This window comes from Ambystoma mexicanum, chromosome 2p (genome assembly GCF_040938575.1).
Source record: "Ambystoma mexicanum isolate Mex_15411 chromosome 2p, UKY_AmexF1_1, whole genome shotgun sequence".
Taxonomy (NCBI): Eukaryota; Metazoa; Chordata; class Amphibia; order Caudata; family Ambystomatidae; genus Ambystoma; species Ambystoma mexicanum.
The window spans coordinates 36,330,500-36,346,180 of NC_090923.1; the positions used below are offsets into that span (position 1 = coordinate 36,330,500).

The 15,681-nt window shown below is 48.1% G+C and overlaps 1 protein-coding gene across 2 annotated transcripts in view; it reads right to left on the reverse strand.

Annotated features, from left to right (window-relative positions):
• Positions 1-7,821: 7,821 nt before the first annotated feature.
• POC1A (POC1 centriolar protein A) overlaps positions 7,822-15,681 on the reverse strand; it is a 197,700-nt gene continuing 189,840 nt past the window's right edge. The window contains exons 10-11 of one of the 2 annotated variants that reach the window (XM_069643195.1): positions 11,737-11,928; positions 7,822-7,987 (exon numbers count right to left, since the gene is read on the reverse strand). In XM_069643195.1, the coding sequence (XP_069499296.1) occupies positions 7,871-7,987; positions 11,737-11,928 (309 nt within the window). In that variant the 3' untranslated portion in view covers positions 7,822-7,870. Of the gene's footprint in view, positions 7,988-11,736; positions 11,929-12,254; positions 12,509-15,681 lie in introns of those variants that run through there. The other variant, XM_069643196.1, reaches the window with a different exon arrangement.

A 15,681-nucleotide genomic window follows, 5' to 3' on the forward strand; every position in this document is an offset into this window, starting at 1 on the left:
AGAGTGACCATTCGCAACTTCAGGGACTTGATGTATTTATTTAGTCATCAGAGGTCGAGAATGGGCCTCCAGCCCCTGGTCTTTTTTCTCACGAGGAAGTACCTTGAATACACTCCAGAGCCCCGGAGTCGCTTTGTGACGAGCTCTATCGCCCCTTTCTTTAGCATAGCCCGAACCTCTAGCAGCAGCTGAGGGATGTGGTTTTCCTGATGGACCATTGGCATTATTTGGGAACACCTCCGTTGAAACTCCAGGGTGCATCCGTGGGGGAGAGTGTCCAGTACCCAACGGTCGTGGAGATGGTCTTCCACACACGGACGAAGTTAGCCAGCCAGCCTCCCACCGGGGTGCATAGGTGGGGGCCCGACATCATGGCTGGTTCATTCTTGCTTGGACATAGACGGGTCAGCGTGGGGCCCGTGGCGACAACAACGTCCACCTCCAAAAGCCTTGGAACGGCCCCTGTTGCTCTCTTGCGCCGAGGAGCGGGATAGTTGGAGGTACGAAGAGGAGCCCCCGCCGTAACCCTTGGAAGAACGGGGAGACTTCACTCCTGAGCATCGAAAGGACGGCCGTCGCTGCTGTAGCGTGCCTAGGGCACGTGCTGCTTCCGCCTTGATGGCCTATAGAGACTCATCTACAGCCAACCAGAAGAGATTGTCTCCGTCAAAGGGCATGTCCAAAACCCTCGTCTGGATGCCTTGTCGAAAGTTGGTGACCTTCAGCCAGCCACAACGATGAAGGCAAACGCAGTTGCCCATCTGACAGAACATCGATGTCCATGGCCACCGTGATGGCATGGTCCAACGCCACCTCACCTTCTTGCACGTCGGGGAGGAAGTCCAGAAGGAGAGCGAGCTTGAACCACAGCTCTTGGTCGTAGCGTGCTACAATAGCAAGGTCGTTAGGTGCCTTGATGGTTGTCGCTGCAGAGTAGATAACACGTCGTCTCATAGCATCCAACTTCTTCCCCTCGCGGTCTGAAGATGAAGCGCCCAACGACTTCTTCTTGGCCGCTGCAGTGACCACAGAGTCCAGTGACGGTTGGGCCCGCAAGCACTGGGGCGCATAGTCCGGCATCCTGTATTTCTTCTCTAGGCGTCCCTCTTTGCCAGGGCCATAAAAGGGTTCTTTATGAGACAGGCCATCGTCCCAAATATCATCCAAGAGTAGGATTGATAGGATGGTCTTTCTTTTTTCCCCCTCGCAGCGCTGGTTTAAGAAGCCCTCCGTCTCCTCTGGCACGTGCTGGAAGAGCTCCGAAGCTCTGGAGATCATCTCATGGAACAAGCCTATCTCGTCCTGCAGGGAGGATCTGGGCGGCAGCGACAACGGGAGGTCCCCCATCCCACCGTCCATGACAGTCGTCGTCTTAGGATCCGTCTCATCCCTCGGAGGAGGAAGAGGGTGGCGAAGGATGGCAAGGAGGCAGTGGGTGCCTCTTACTCTTCTTAGCTGGCGGGTCTCCCCTATTGCCAGAGGGACGGCCATCACCGGCGCCGCAGGCGGGACCGTCAGCGTAACCGGCATCCTCTTCTGTATCTCGGATACCAGTTTATGCAGAGTAGAGAGAATGTCCACAGAGAGGTCTCTGGGGGGCAGCCAAGGCAAAGAGCCAATAGGAAGCTGGGGCGCAGGAAAAGAGCCAAGGCCCTTGTCATCCTGAGGCTCTCCGTCGCCTTCCTCAACGGTATCTTCGTCATCATAGCCTTCATCGTAGCCCTCGTCTGCGCCCTCATTGTAGGGCTTGACCGACATTTCCCTCGTCGCCTTCGCCCTCCTGGATGGTCTGAAGGTAGACAAGCTCCTCCTCTGAGGAGATATCTGTGCCCTGGAGGACCTCCGCACCTCTCCCCCTTTCTTCGCAACCAGAGGAGACAGTCTCGGGGAGGTGACTAGCATCTTCTTCTCCGAGGTCTCAAAGTGGGCTGGAAGTGCGCCCTGCGGGTCCGCCTCCGCGGCCTTTGACAGGGTGCCAGCACCACCCCGATGGAAGGCGGAGTCTTCGTCGGGTGTACCTGGGCTTTCACGGTCAGGACTGGTCCCGTGTCCTGCTTCGCTTTCGTGGCCATCGCGGATGCCTTGTCCGGCAGGCCTTCTCCTTAGGGGGCGGCTCAGAGCCTCAGTCCCCCTTGGCCTTCTCCTTAGGGAGTAGGCTGGCTTTGGACTTCTCCTTGGCTGTCTCCGGGGCCACCTTGCGTTTGCCCGGATGGTCCAATTCCCTCTTGGACAAAGATCCTGAGCGTTGGCTGGTGACCGAAGTTGCTGGAGACATCAGACTGCAGAGGAGCCTGTCGCAGTGGACTCGCAATACTTGGCCTTTTGTTGGACCTCCGGGGAGGGGCGCCCTCAAGGACTTAGAAGCCCGCTCAGCTTTCCCAGATCCGGGAGAGGAATGCTCCTGGGACCCACACAGTACAGAGGCCTTGGTCTGCAGCCACTCATTCAGCCGCTTACGCCGATCCTTCAACGTGCGTGCGAGAATTCATAGCAAAATGCACAATTATCCTCGTTGTGCGTCGGTTACAGCCAGTAAAGGGACTGGGAATGTTTGTCGTCTGAGAAAACACTCTGTAAGCCACAGTCGGAGCAAAGCTTGAAAAAGGGGGGTGGAGTCCTTCTCCTCCGGCTTGGTGCATGCCGCGTAGGCCTGAAGAATCTTCTGGAAGCCTCCACAAATAAACTCGACAAAAACCACCCTTGAGGGGTGCTGAAGAATCCGAAAAACAGGTCCCCATTAATCGGAAGAGTGATCGATGGAGCACAAGGCTCGATTGACCGAAAAATAGAGTAAAACTCTACCAAAAAGCGAAAAACGCAGTAAAAGCTCGAGAGCTAAGCACGAAGACTCCCAACACTTGAACGTGCAGTAAAAAATCTGAAGATGGCTGCCAGAGGAGGGGCTTAGGCAGACGGCAGTAATTGGCTGGGGGCAGTATGACCCAGAGCTCAGTGATCGGTTGTTAGGAGAAAGACAGTTCAGAAACAAAACTGATTTTTTTTTTCTTTTTACCGAGGATTCCCAGCCTGACAACGAGGAATATTCATGAGCATGTGAATCCATGCCAGACCCATGCTGGAGAACAGATATCCGAAACGTGTCAGCAACAACACATGAAAACATAAATATGATTTTTCTGTTTTTGTACTCTGATGTGAAACAATAATTGCAATTAGTAATGCTGCAAAATCACAGCACTAAATGCATCAAGGTGTTAGACCTGTTTTGAATTTTAATAATTTAAATGCTAGTTTACATGAATCTTGCATTAGTTTCAATGATGATGGAAGGTCCATTAAAATTAGATTTCGTATAAAGACATGAACGCAAGTGAGCGTCTTAGAAAAAACAGAATGCATTTTTGAAGGGTTAATTGGGGTGATCCCCAATTAGGAGTGCAATAGGATTACCTGTAGGTAACAACGGGTTCCATTTGCTAGATTGTTTGTTCGGACTCAAGGTAAAGGGTTCTGTCCTGGTGACCTGAAAAAGCTTTAAAAGAAGTATTGAGAATTGCTGAATGGTGAAGAAGAATTTAACATAAATGTTGTGCACCTTGCCCAGCCCCTAGGGCCCCTCCTCCAGCCCTGCCTCCTCTTTTCCCTATCCCCAAACACTTTACTGCACTCTTGCAAGACTCCAATGTCACAAGGCCTAGTAGGATTGTTATTGGTTTTCTCCCCAGGTCGCCTTCTCTTGTCTTGGGACACCTGGAAACACTTTCTGCTGTATAGGCGCCATACAAGAGTTCAATACATTCAAAATACAAAGTGGTCAGCGTTAGTCTGACTGCTCACAGCTCCAGCAGATTGATGTGGTAACCTTTCTCCTTCTGGAACAAATGACCCCTGTTCTGGAGAGAGCTGGAGAGAGCAGCAATGAACCACCCAGTCCTTGAGCGAGGCGTCCGTGACAACCTGTTCCTCTGGCCATGGCACCCAGAAAGATTCTCCCGCCAACATTTACATCCTATCACTCCACCAGGTCAGGTTGTTTGCCACAGACCTCGATGCTTTAAGGACACCTGACATCTCGCCAAAGTACTGCGAGCACTGGTTCCTGAGAGGCCACTGAAAGGATTTCATCCGGAGTCCAGCCTGCGGCACCAGGAAAATACAGGATGCCATGAAGCCCAGTACACGCAAGAACAGCAATGCCAGGAGACTGGGGGAATTCTAGAAAAGACTAACCATGTGTACCAGGTTGGTGACTCTCTGCACGGGAGGAAACAACTTCCCCTCCCGGGTATCCAAGACCACTCTGATGAACCTGTGTCCTGCTGAGGCTTGCGATTTCTATAAGTTCAGGGAGTCGTGCAGTACTAAACAGGTGACCTCAAGGAGCCTCGAAACCTGTTCTAGCGACCATGCTCAAAACAGCCAATCGTCTAAGTATGGAGGCACAAAGACGTCGGCTCTCCGAAGGTGGGACGCTACTAGTGCCCTCAGCTTAGGGCGGATGCCAAGCCAGAAGGGAGCACCTTGACTCGGGAATGTGCATCTCTGATGAGGGACCTTAGGAATCGCCTGTGCTTCCTGTGAATAGGCACGTGCAAATAGGCATCCTGAAGGTCCAGTGACATCAGCCAATCTTGGAACAGCAGGAGAATTTCCCTCAACGTCACCATCCTTTGTCATCCCTCAGTAATTTGTTCAAGAACTCTCCCCACTTCCGTTCCAACCAATGTATGATGTGAAGATGGGAAACTTCCTTTCAATGCACTGCACCCGGGGGTAGCTAGTGGTGGTGGTCCAGCAACAGTTATGGCTGGTCGACCACTAGACACAGAACCTTTTCTTTTATGTCAAGCACGAGAGAGAGACAGAGACAGAGAGAGCGAGAGAGAGAGTCTCCCTCTCCCCCGCCTCTTCCTCCCTCCCTCCATCCCTCCCCCTCTCTCCTTCCCTAGTGCAGCATTCATGTGACGTGCTAAGCATGTCGTTTATCAGGTTTACTGCACACTCAGATCTTCCCCGTGTTGCAATGTGAACCCTTTCTGCTGGGGGTACCAGGATTCAGGACAGCATGACTGCGTGACCGATGCTGGCCCCACAACTCCCTCCCATTCTCTTTAGGGACAAATCAAACCCTCTCAAATGTCAATAACAAAACAAAAACAAAATAGTTAAAGATTGTTTACCAAAATAATACTTGCCTTTACCCGATCAGATATGGACGCTGGTCGATTCCCTTGGACTCATTCACAGTCTGAATGATACCAACCTCCCAGTGGCTTGACAGTGAAGGATATTTAATGTGCAATGAGACAGTCCCTAACATCTTATGCGAGAGCATGGAGGACCTGGCTTCGGTTCTCATCGCCCACAAAACACGAGTTGACAGGCAGAAGGAATACCCTTTCATTTTATATAGGAAAGCGCATTTATTGTACGAAAATCATATTGAAAATAAAATAGGAGGTAATCACAATAAAAAATAACAGGTATCGACATTATTTACATCACGACATTTGGGATATTAAATTCTGTATATTCAGCCCACTCTCGGCATATATTCAAGTATTGATAGAAAGGTTTTTCTTAATGTCAAGTTTGATGAAAAACACATTTATATTTGAACATGAACAAACATTTCTCTCATGAAAGCAGGAGAAGAAAATGGCTGCCGTGGTCTGGCACAGAAGGAACGTTTCCACTGTCCTCATAAGATGCAGCACCAAGAGTAACAGTGCCCAAAAAAATATTGGGCCGCCGGCGGTAAAACACGTGGATCTAAAATGCCAAATTGAGGTAACCAAGGAGTACGACTCCCTGTTTAAAACTCAGGAACAGAGTGTACCTTAAGATATCTGTTGATCAAATCAGAGAGTTCCAGATATCCCAAAGGCCACTGCATGCCATGGTGATGATAATGCGAGAGAGAGAGTTCAGAACCGAGCCTTGTTGCCAGGGAGTCCCAGAGAACCACTCTGCATTGGCATGGATCTTTTCATTGTCAGAAACCAACTTACTGAAGAGGAACAACTGCTCAGTGGATGCCAACATGTACCCCAGCATCCACTACCAGAAGGTTCTGGACGAAAAGCACCCACAAGGGAAACTGGGCACTTCCACTCCAAGAAATCAGGACAGTCAGCAAAGCAACAAGGTGTGCACACGCTCTCACACACACGCCTGTATTCATGAGGTCGAAGAGTATTTACTGGGCATGTCTGAGTGCATCAGTGAGCAAGCCAGGATTCCTTTCTCTGGGGCGTGTGGTAGGTTTGGTCTCAATACTGCTAGTCACCTGCTCAAAACCTGACATGCATGCCAGTTCACACCAAGAGCGACACAACACACACACACACACAAAAAGTCAACAATGAAGGACATTACATTCAAAATAAATAGTATTCACAATGGGAAAACAAAGTTTGGTAAAAGGTTTGGTAAAAGGAGAGCTTCCAGTGGACAATATATACATGCTGGGGCTTGCTTGAAACATGTGTGTTCATGCAAGCGCATATGGTATCGATACAGCACTTCCCTACCTCATGTCCCCATTCAAGCAGGGTCCTGTTCTTGAGATGCCTACATACCATGTGTGCGTGCAAACATGACCTCTTTACAGCTAGAATGCCAGCTTGTCTGCAGGTGAAACCATGATCATGATAGCGATATGGCACTAGCCTGTGTACACAAGAACATGTTATCTGGTTACTCCCATAGCTTGAGACTGTGCACCTTGGAACATGCAATCCTTTTACTCCCATAACTCCAGCTTGTATGCACATGCAAGCAAGATCCTCCCATGAATGCAGGGTTAGCCTGGGAACATGGGACCCTCTTGCTCTGTCGCATGTGCATGAGAACATGTGATCTAGTTACGTCCATGGTTTGAGCTTGTGTGCCTTGGAACATGTTGTGTGGTTATTGACATAGCTCAGCTCGAGACCGTGAGAAGAGAGGTAAGAAATGTATTCTCCTCCTTGCTCACAGGCACATTATAAGGCAGCCAGCCTCACTACACAGCCGTTCCTCAGACAGCCACACTTCACAGAGGAACCTCTTATTTCTGAATAGTCCTCCAGTGACACTGGGGCTTCCCAGTGACTCTGAGACAGTACAGCCCATCAAGGCACACAAGGCTTTCATTCAGTCTACGGGTGACCAGGCTGCTGAAGCACACGTTGCCTGGACTTCCATATCCCTGTGAGCAGAGGCCATGAAGAGCAAGACCGAGCCCACTAGGGCCTCCTAAAGGAAAAGGCACATCGCCCTGTTATGTGTTCCAGGAAACATCTGATTTTCGGGCAACACCAGGTAGCGAAGAGTCGCCTGGAAGGACAATTAACTGCTCCACCACTGTGTACACTCTGCCAGGCCAAGGGCACACAGGCACACACTGGATTTTAAGGCACAGTAGTGAGGCACTGCAAATACGGTTTGAGCTGCTCAATAATGCGTCATAAGGGCACTTATGGTATTCAAATGTCCCCAAGAAAAGTGACTTTCAGGGACTTGTGCTTCAGAGGGTTCTACCATCAGGGAACCAGATGGGCTGTTGGGCTTTCAAATAGCATTCAGGGACATCATAGCTTTGTTATGGGATGTCTGCAGTGGGCGTCTCGTATACATTAGCAATTAGAGGGACAATTGACTCGGGGAGTAGCTAGACCGAAGAAACAGGAGCAATTGTAATCCACAAAGAGGGAGGTATGGGGTGAAGGGAGAGCCTAAACAGGACTCTGAAATGGTCAACTAGAAACTCTGAGCACTGCAGAGGTTCAGAAAAGACGGCCCAGTAGCTGTGCGATTACAAACTAGAATCAGAAGATTACAAAAATAAGTTGATGAATAAAAAGTCAGTAATCTTAGCAAGGTCCACACACAGTCTATGTTCAGACAATGGCAAGATACAAGCTCGTCACTCCTCCTTGACATCAGTTCGTTTGATTTGGAAAGTAATTTTTTGCTGGTTCTCTAGACATTCCCGCAGCTTGTCTTCAGTTAGTGTCAGTCTCTGCTCCAAAATGGCCACCGTCTGCGCAAAGAAAGAAAAAAGAACTCTGTAGAATAGTCCAACTTTTGGCACATAATTTATGTTAATTTCTTTAACAGCATATAGCCAAGACATAAGAAAAAATATGAACTCCTCCCATTTCTTTATGTGCAAGATCAGGTATACAAGATCACCATGTCCAAGCACAAAAACTGCTTAAAGCCGTACCATCCACAAGGGCACCAAAATCATGCCCTGCTGGGCAAGGGGAGCACCACAGCACTCGTGTGTCCACCCACGTCTCCCCCCCACCACCCGAGATTGTCCCCAAATGTGTAGGATATGGCATTTATAAGGCGCCTATACACAAGTGTTTCAAAGCGCGACAATGCTAGGGGGTGGGGAACAGAGGGAGGCCAAAGAAACCTGGCCTAGTGCTATACAGATCGCGCAAGTGCAGGGGGAGGGGAGAGGTGCTAGGGGAGGGTGGGAGGATGGAAAGTGCAGGACAAAGGAAACAACAATTAGTGCAGCCAACATGTGTCAAGAGCAGGTGCTCAGAAGTGCAGACAACGAGTATCTAATAAGTGCAGGAGGGGACTGTAGGGTTACAGATACAGACCACAAGTGCAGGGGGTGCCAAGAGGCAGTACAGGTCTGCAACTGGACAGGCAGGGACTTCGGCCTGGATTCAGAGGGAGAACAGGTGACCAGTGCGTGGATCAAACAGGAGATCAGCAGGGGAGAGGAAGAGAGAAGGCAGAAGCAAAGAGGAAGGTCTTGAGGTGCTTCCGGAACCATAGATAATTCTGCTCAAGTTTCAGGGACGCTGTTCCAGAGGAAGGCACAGCCAAGAAAGAGATCTGCCCAAACTCGTTGCTTGGAAAAGCGACTCACCCTCAAGGAGGTGGAGGAGTGGAGGGCTTGAGATGGAGGATATTTTGGTAGAGAGAGTTGGAGGTATTGCGGTCCCTGGCCCCAGAAAGCCTTGCCGCCACTGGAAGCCAATGATGAGATTTCAGTGCTGGAGAGATACGGACCCTGGGCAAGGACAAGTGTCGCATTCCTGTTCTGGATGAGTTGTAGAGGACGGACAGTTGAGGCAGGTAGATTTAGAAAGAGGCTGTTGCAGTAGTCCAGCCTAGAGAGGACCAGAGCTCTGGAGACAGTGAGCTTCTGGGGGCAAGTGAGGAAAGGAAGAATACCTCGGACTTCTTACAGACGTGAGAGAAGGAGAGTGTGGAGTAGAAGATGACACCAACGTTCTTAGCCTCACAGGTAGGAGCAGGAAGAGGGCCAGGGTGGACAGCCAGAGACTGAGAGGAAAGGAGGGAGCTGGTGATCCGATTAGGAGGATCTCCGTCTTACATTAAGGCAGATCATTGGCGGCACACCACTCCTGGATTGTGGACATACAATTCGGGATGAGAGGGAGAAGAGGAGCCTAAAAGAGAACTGAGCATCATCCGCATATCACTGAAAGTTGGAGTAGAGAGCAGCGATGCAGTGGGCGAGAGGTGCCAGGTATTGGTTGAGCAGCCAAGGAGAAAGATTAGACCCCTGGGGAACACCACATGCAGAGAGAGTGATAGAAGAGAGGAAGGACCCAAGTTGGACCTGGGAGGGTTGGTCAGAGAGAAAGGAGGTCAGCCAGGTGATACCCAGGTCATCACAGATTCGGTTGAGCAGGATGGCATGGTTGACAGTATCAAATGCAGAAGAGAGAAGGATAAGGACAGAAGGATGGATAGTTTTGAGGTTTCATAGCAGGTCTTCAGGGGGGTCCAGGAGAGCAGTTACAGTGTTTCTGACCGCTCTGAAGCCAGACTGATGGTCATGAAGACAACCAACAGATTCAGTGTGAAGGTTAAGCTGGGAGATGGCCAGTTTTTTCCAAGTTTTCCCAAAAAAGAAGTAATGGAGATCTGGCAATAGATAGCCGGACAGGAGGGATCGGCTGAGGGTTTCTTAAGAAGAGGGTGCAAAAGGGAGTGCTTCATGGGATTGGGAAGGTTCCAGTGGCAAAGGAGTGCTTGCAGAAGTCAGCCAAGGCTGGATCAATGTGCCAATGTGGTCCTTGATGGTTTAGGATGAACAGGTAAAACCCTGTTTTGACGAGACCTTCATAGATCAGACTTGAATAGAAATCTAATCGGGGTGAACAAAGGAAAGGAAGAGAAGGGAGAAGAGGCGGCCAGAAGTAGAGGGAGGATGGGGAAGAGAAGGTGGTCAGGATGTACTGGGTTTTAGAGATGAAATGTGAAGCCAAGGCCGTACCCTATTAAAACAAGATCCTTACAAATCATTTCATTGACCCCCCCCACATCGCCCCATGCTGACCCCCCCCACATCGCCCCATGCTTTTACGGACAGCTCCTGCATCTGTAGCCATGGAGTTCCAAAAGACATAAATCTGTCAATTTCCTTCCCAGACTAAAATGTTCAAGGTTCTCCCCACTTCACATGGGGCAGCAACATCCCCTTTGACCACTGATGTTGCTGTGGACACCAGCAGGATTTACCTACCTGCAGAGTTCTAATTAACGCCAAACTTCAAGGAGCGCCAATTTGGCATCCAGCTGAAAAGGTTGAACTGTTACCTTAGCCACAAAATCATGAACACCCCTCTGAAACACTTGTATTTTATGACATTGTGAAAAAGATTTTTAAAAAAAGACCCCCTACCCCTTTCATATTAATGAGTTTGCTTGGGGGAAAGCAGGTAAAGGACTTGCAGCATATGAAACTAAATTTAAAAAATAATATGTTCCAGGTTACCTATATCAACACACAATTATCCTCCCATTACTGGAACTTTGATCAATCTGTCTGTGGGTAACACTACAACTAGCCATGCTTTAGTCAAAACACTGCTTTTATGGGCTGGCCTGTGAGCAGAAAAGCACACATTCACAATACTGCAACCTTCAGCAACACGACACGCCAGGGATCAATATTAAGTGCGTTTATCTCCTGCTTAGGCTGGTCTACAGTACCCACTCCCCCAGAAGGTGTACAAACAATGTTCAGACTAATACTTCTATCCACAACAGGGGTTACTTCAAAATCTAATAGAAGATGTGTCCATATTATTTAAACACTCAACAGCATATGAAAGATATACAGCACATATAGGGAAACACTGGAACAAATTCAAGCTTAACAGGAGTTCTTGTACAATAGAAATTTACTAAAGGTCTAGAGTTAAATACTAGCAAAACAACAAATTATCAGATGCAATGACTTTACTATTGAGCTAAATATGTTCTCCCACCTCTATTACCACCCTCCAGTGGAAAACTGGAGCCCAACCAACCTTTTGCTTTTACTAGCGGTTGTTCCAAGGGTTACTTAAGCATAATACGTTCGGCAATTTCATTTCGGTGGAACATGGGACAATGTCCATTAAATAAGGGTCAGGCATCTTCACAAGACCACGCCTCTCCATTCTGAACATCTGAAAGTGGTAGATAGCTCCGCACTCAGAGGAAGTATAAATACTGGGGTTTCTTATAAACACAGAGTCCTGATGAAGAGCCCTGTACAAGAAACATGCTGAAGTCCACATGAAGGCTTTCGGCTAACCGCAACACTGCACTTGTGTCTGAAAGTTTGATAAACTATTCTTCACAAGGAATCACTCTTCATCTGCTTTCAATGAGATATACTGCATTTCATGCACGCTTTGAGAAAACAAGTAATTGGGAACAATTTGAGGTCAGCACAGACAGCATAAGTATAGTATTACAGTTTTTATAAAACAATCAATCTGTGTTGCGACAGTGATATACCTGCGTCAGGACATCGAGTTGTCCCACAATGTGCTCCAAGGTGTTTGTAAGCATCGGAGGGATTGACGGCTCTGCGTGCTGAAGCTGGATTTCGGGAGGCAACGTACACTGCGGCTCTTGAAGCCGCATGTTCTGGCTTTTACTTTTAGTGTCCATATTAACAGGGACTTCGATAAAACGGACATCTGATGGCTGTAAACATATGCACAATAGATTAGTTGCTGTTTAATGTGACATGTGTTCAGTGCGTTTCCCAAACATTAATGGGTACCAAAGAAACACACGAGACCTTGGCGTGACAAAACACATCATACCAACACGTTACAATCACTGATAACATCTTATGAACAGAACAAAACCAGACAGGTTATTGCCTAAAAAAGAAAGCGCAATGGACATCCAATGCGAAGATTCCCAAGGCCCCAGAAAGCTGCTTCAGTAATCCACATTGCTGTTTTCTTTACTCTTTGTTCTCCCCTGATCTAATTCAACTTACTGCATTGCTTACGTTGCAGCACTTCTTGTAGGGTTTTCTTGGGACATTTATATACACAAATAAACAGATAAAAACATGTATCCATTATTTTACCATGCCAGTGTTTGTTTTGGTCTCATGGGTTGGTGCTCGCTATGTACTGCCATGCAGTTTTGCTTCGCTAATTAACATCTTCCATCCATGTTCTACCTTGTTCCTTCTCCTAAATCTCGGCTTTGGTTTCTCGCCTCTGTCCGCAGGACCCACGACTAGATATGGACTCCTCGCTGTGAACTGCTGGTTTAGAACAGAGGTTTGATAGCCTTCCACTAAGAATCCAACAACAGCTATGCATCTGTACAACTGCTTACTAATGCTCTGTGTACTTTTCTCAGACGTTTAAACTCAATAAATGGACAATGCTACAAAGATGCCTTACACACGGTGGATAGAAAAAAAAATAGATTGAGTTTCCATTGAACATCACCAACTAAGGATATCATGAACATTGCTAAACTGCTGTTTTCAAGAGGAAATCAGATGAGGTAGACATTTCAAATTGCAAGCAACTAGGAAGGCACAAAAAGTCACTTTCCGTACACGCACACACGCACACTATCCAATCTTTAAACTATAGAAAACAATACTTGTGTAAACCCTATACTTGCCCAAGATGCCGATTATCAGTTACATTGATGCATCTGATGAATGAAACATTATTCCTTTAATATTTCCAATCAGTAAATTTGCTGCTGCGCCTTTGATGTTTCTGAAAGTATAGCTAAACATGCATTCCTCCTAGAACCCTCCCCCCAATCCCCAATTTCATATTTTGAACCAATACAAGTACAGAATGGGAATGAGCTCGTCCGTTTCTTCCCATTACCATGCTTCGCCATGGACTGCAACCAAGAGGCTGACAGTCAAAACACAAATTGCTAACATGACAGAGCCTGGCATCAGCAGAGTTACATCCTTCATGTCCACTTTGGCCTTCCGCTGTGTCATGTGATCCTTGCTGCTCTGCCATCTGGTAACCCCACCGTGCATATCACTAAAAGCTGCAGAACACAACCTATCACATCCCAGGCTTGAGCACATACAACCCCCCCCCACCAGCAGCCACTACCACACACCACACCAAACCACCAACCCCTCCTTGCATATCACTGAAAGCTGCAGAACACAGCCCGCCTCATCACAGGCTCGAGGGCATTCAACCCCCACCACCAGCCACCCCCGCACACCACACCAAAGGAGCCTCATTGGTTATCCATTCCAGCATGCATCACTTTGAAGAAAGCATACCACTCATCCCAAAGATACCATCACCGCTAGCCGAAAAACCCCACCATTTTAGGAGGACAACACCGCCAGGAGCCAAGACTTCTTTAGTTTGTAATCCAAGAAGTGCAAGTACACACCCACAATCTGGAACACCACACCTGCTAACAGTTGGGTAGCCCCCATTCCCCCCGGCACCACAGTAATGACTGAAGACCCTGCTATTCAATGAACACTACACTGCCTGATGAGAGCAGGGCATTCATGACACACACACTCCTTCTCTCCCACCACCCTCTACTTCCCCCCCAACTGCATTCTAGCTAGCATTGCGCTATGTAATTATTCTTTTAGAACCCGCTTAATTCCAGACATTGGTTTCATAGCGCAGGACCGGGATTCAAACCTATGTTGCGCTGTCTTGCTTCCAAGACAAACGCCCTGCCCCTGAGCTATTTCCCCCCTCATCACATCCATAACCAACCCACAAAAGTTTAAATAACCAAGGGTCGAAATCTACACAAGTAATGCATGTGTCTGACAAGGGGGCAGCCTGCAGGAGGCAAGTCCAAACTCTGTGGCAGACCCACAGCCACTCATCGTTCCGGGGGCGATAAATCGAGTACCAATAAAAAGATCTGGATGCCAACACTTACTCTAATGCTTAGGAGCCAGATAAATATAGCATGTACGGAACAGGATTATTAATCATCAAGAGCAGATAACTTGGCACTTGCAGAATTGACAATAAAGAGAAAGATAGAAGCTATGGTCTGGCGATGCTGCTAGGTTCCAAGACTGCTTTACAGAATGCACTGTAGAAGGAACGTGCTCAATAACGGAAGTCCTTATCCTCCCAGGTGACCAAATCCCTCAAGTGAGGAAAGCAGCAGTAAGATGCCCCAAAGAGGCCTGGATCATAAAGAGATTACACAATCGCAGGAGGGGAGCCTGCCAGGGCTGGATTCCAGTAGAACATATGAGATGCATTTGTTACCGTAATAGCATTTCTGATGATTGTATCTGCTTAGATTCACATTCTGTGCATTTGGTCCGACATCCAGTGGTAACCGTGGAGTATTGCATCTGGTCTTTCGGGGACCGAAAGGGGACGTCGGCATAGGCGTCTGACACTACCCCCATCGTGACGTGTAGTGTAGCCAAAATCCCTCACGCGGCAAGGTCCCTCTGACTATATTTTTTCTGCCATGAGGGAGCCAAAGGCTATTGTGAGTACATGAAGAAGAGAGAAGTAGTAAGAAGTCTATGTTCCTGCCACCCCGAGCGGGGAGGTAGGGAGGGCGCATGTGAATCTAAGTAGATACAATCATCAGAAATGCTATTACGGTAAGTAATGCATGTCTTCTGATGCTTGTTAATCTGCTTAGAATCACATGCTGTGCATAGACTAGCGAGCAGTACCCAGAGTTGGAGGTGGGTTGTGAGAAGGAACAGTAGAGAAAAGATGCCTTAGTACTGCTTGTCCCACCTGAGAATCAGACCTAGAATGAGTGTCTAGGCAACAGTGTTTTGTAAAGGTGTGTACAGAACTCCAGGTTGCCGCTTTGCAAATGGACTCTAGGGGAACATTTACAATGAATGTTATGGAAGCCACATTGCCCCCCGAGTCGAGTTTGCTCTAGGCTTGAAGGGCAGTTCTCTCTTAGCAAGAGCGTAACATAGTGCAATGCATTTGACAATCCACCTTGAGATAGCCGATTTAGAGACAGGATCCCCTTCTTACCAGCTGCCACTGAAACGAAAAATTGGTTTGCTTTCCTCAGTGGTTCGTTCTTTCCAGGTAGAACGCGACTGCCCTGCGCACATCTAGTGTGTGTAGCCTTCTTTCGGCCATGCTAGTGGGATTCTGTAAAAAGGTAGGAAGTTCAATCGATTGGTTCACATGAACTTCGAGATGAATTTAGGCACGAATCTGGGATGCGTGCGTAGATCTACCTTATCCCTGTGGACTGTAACAAAGGGGTCTAGAATAGAAAGCGCCTGTAGTTCACTAACCCTTCTGATAGAAGTGATATCCACTAGAAAGGCCGTCCTAAAAAGTAAGGTCTTTTAGACTTGCTTTTTGCATTGGCTCAAAGGAGAGCCCCATGAGCCTCGTTAAAACCACATTCAGATCCCATCCAGGGGGTGGGCGAGAAATGGGAGGATAAATCCTCTTAACACCT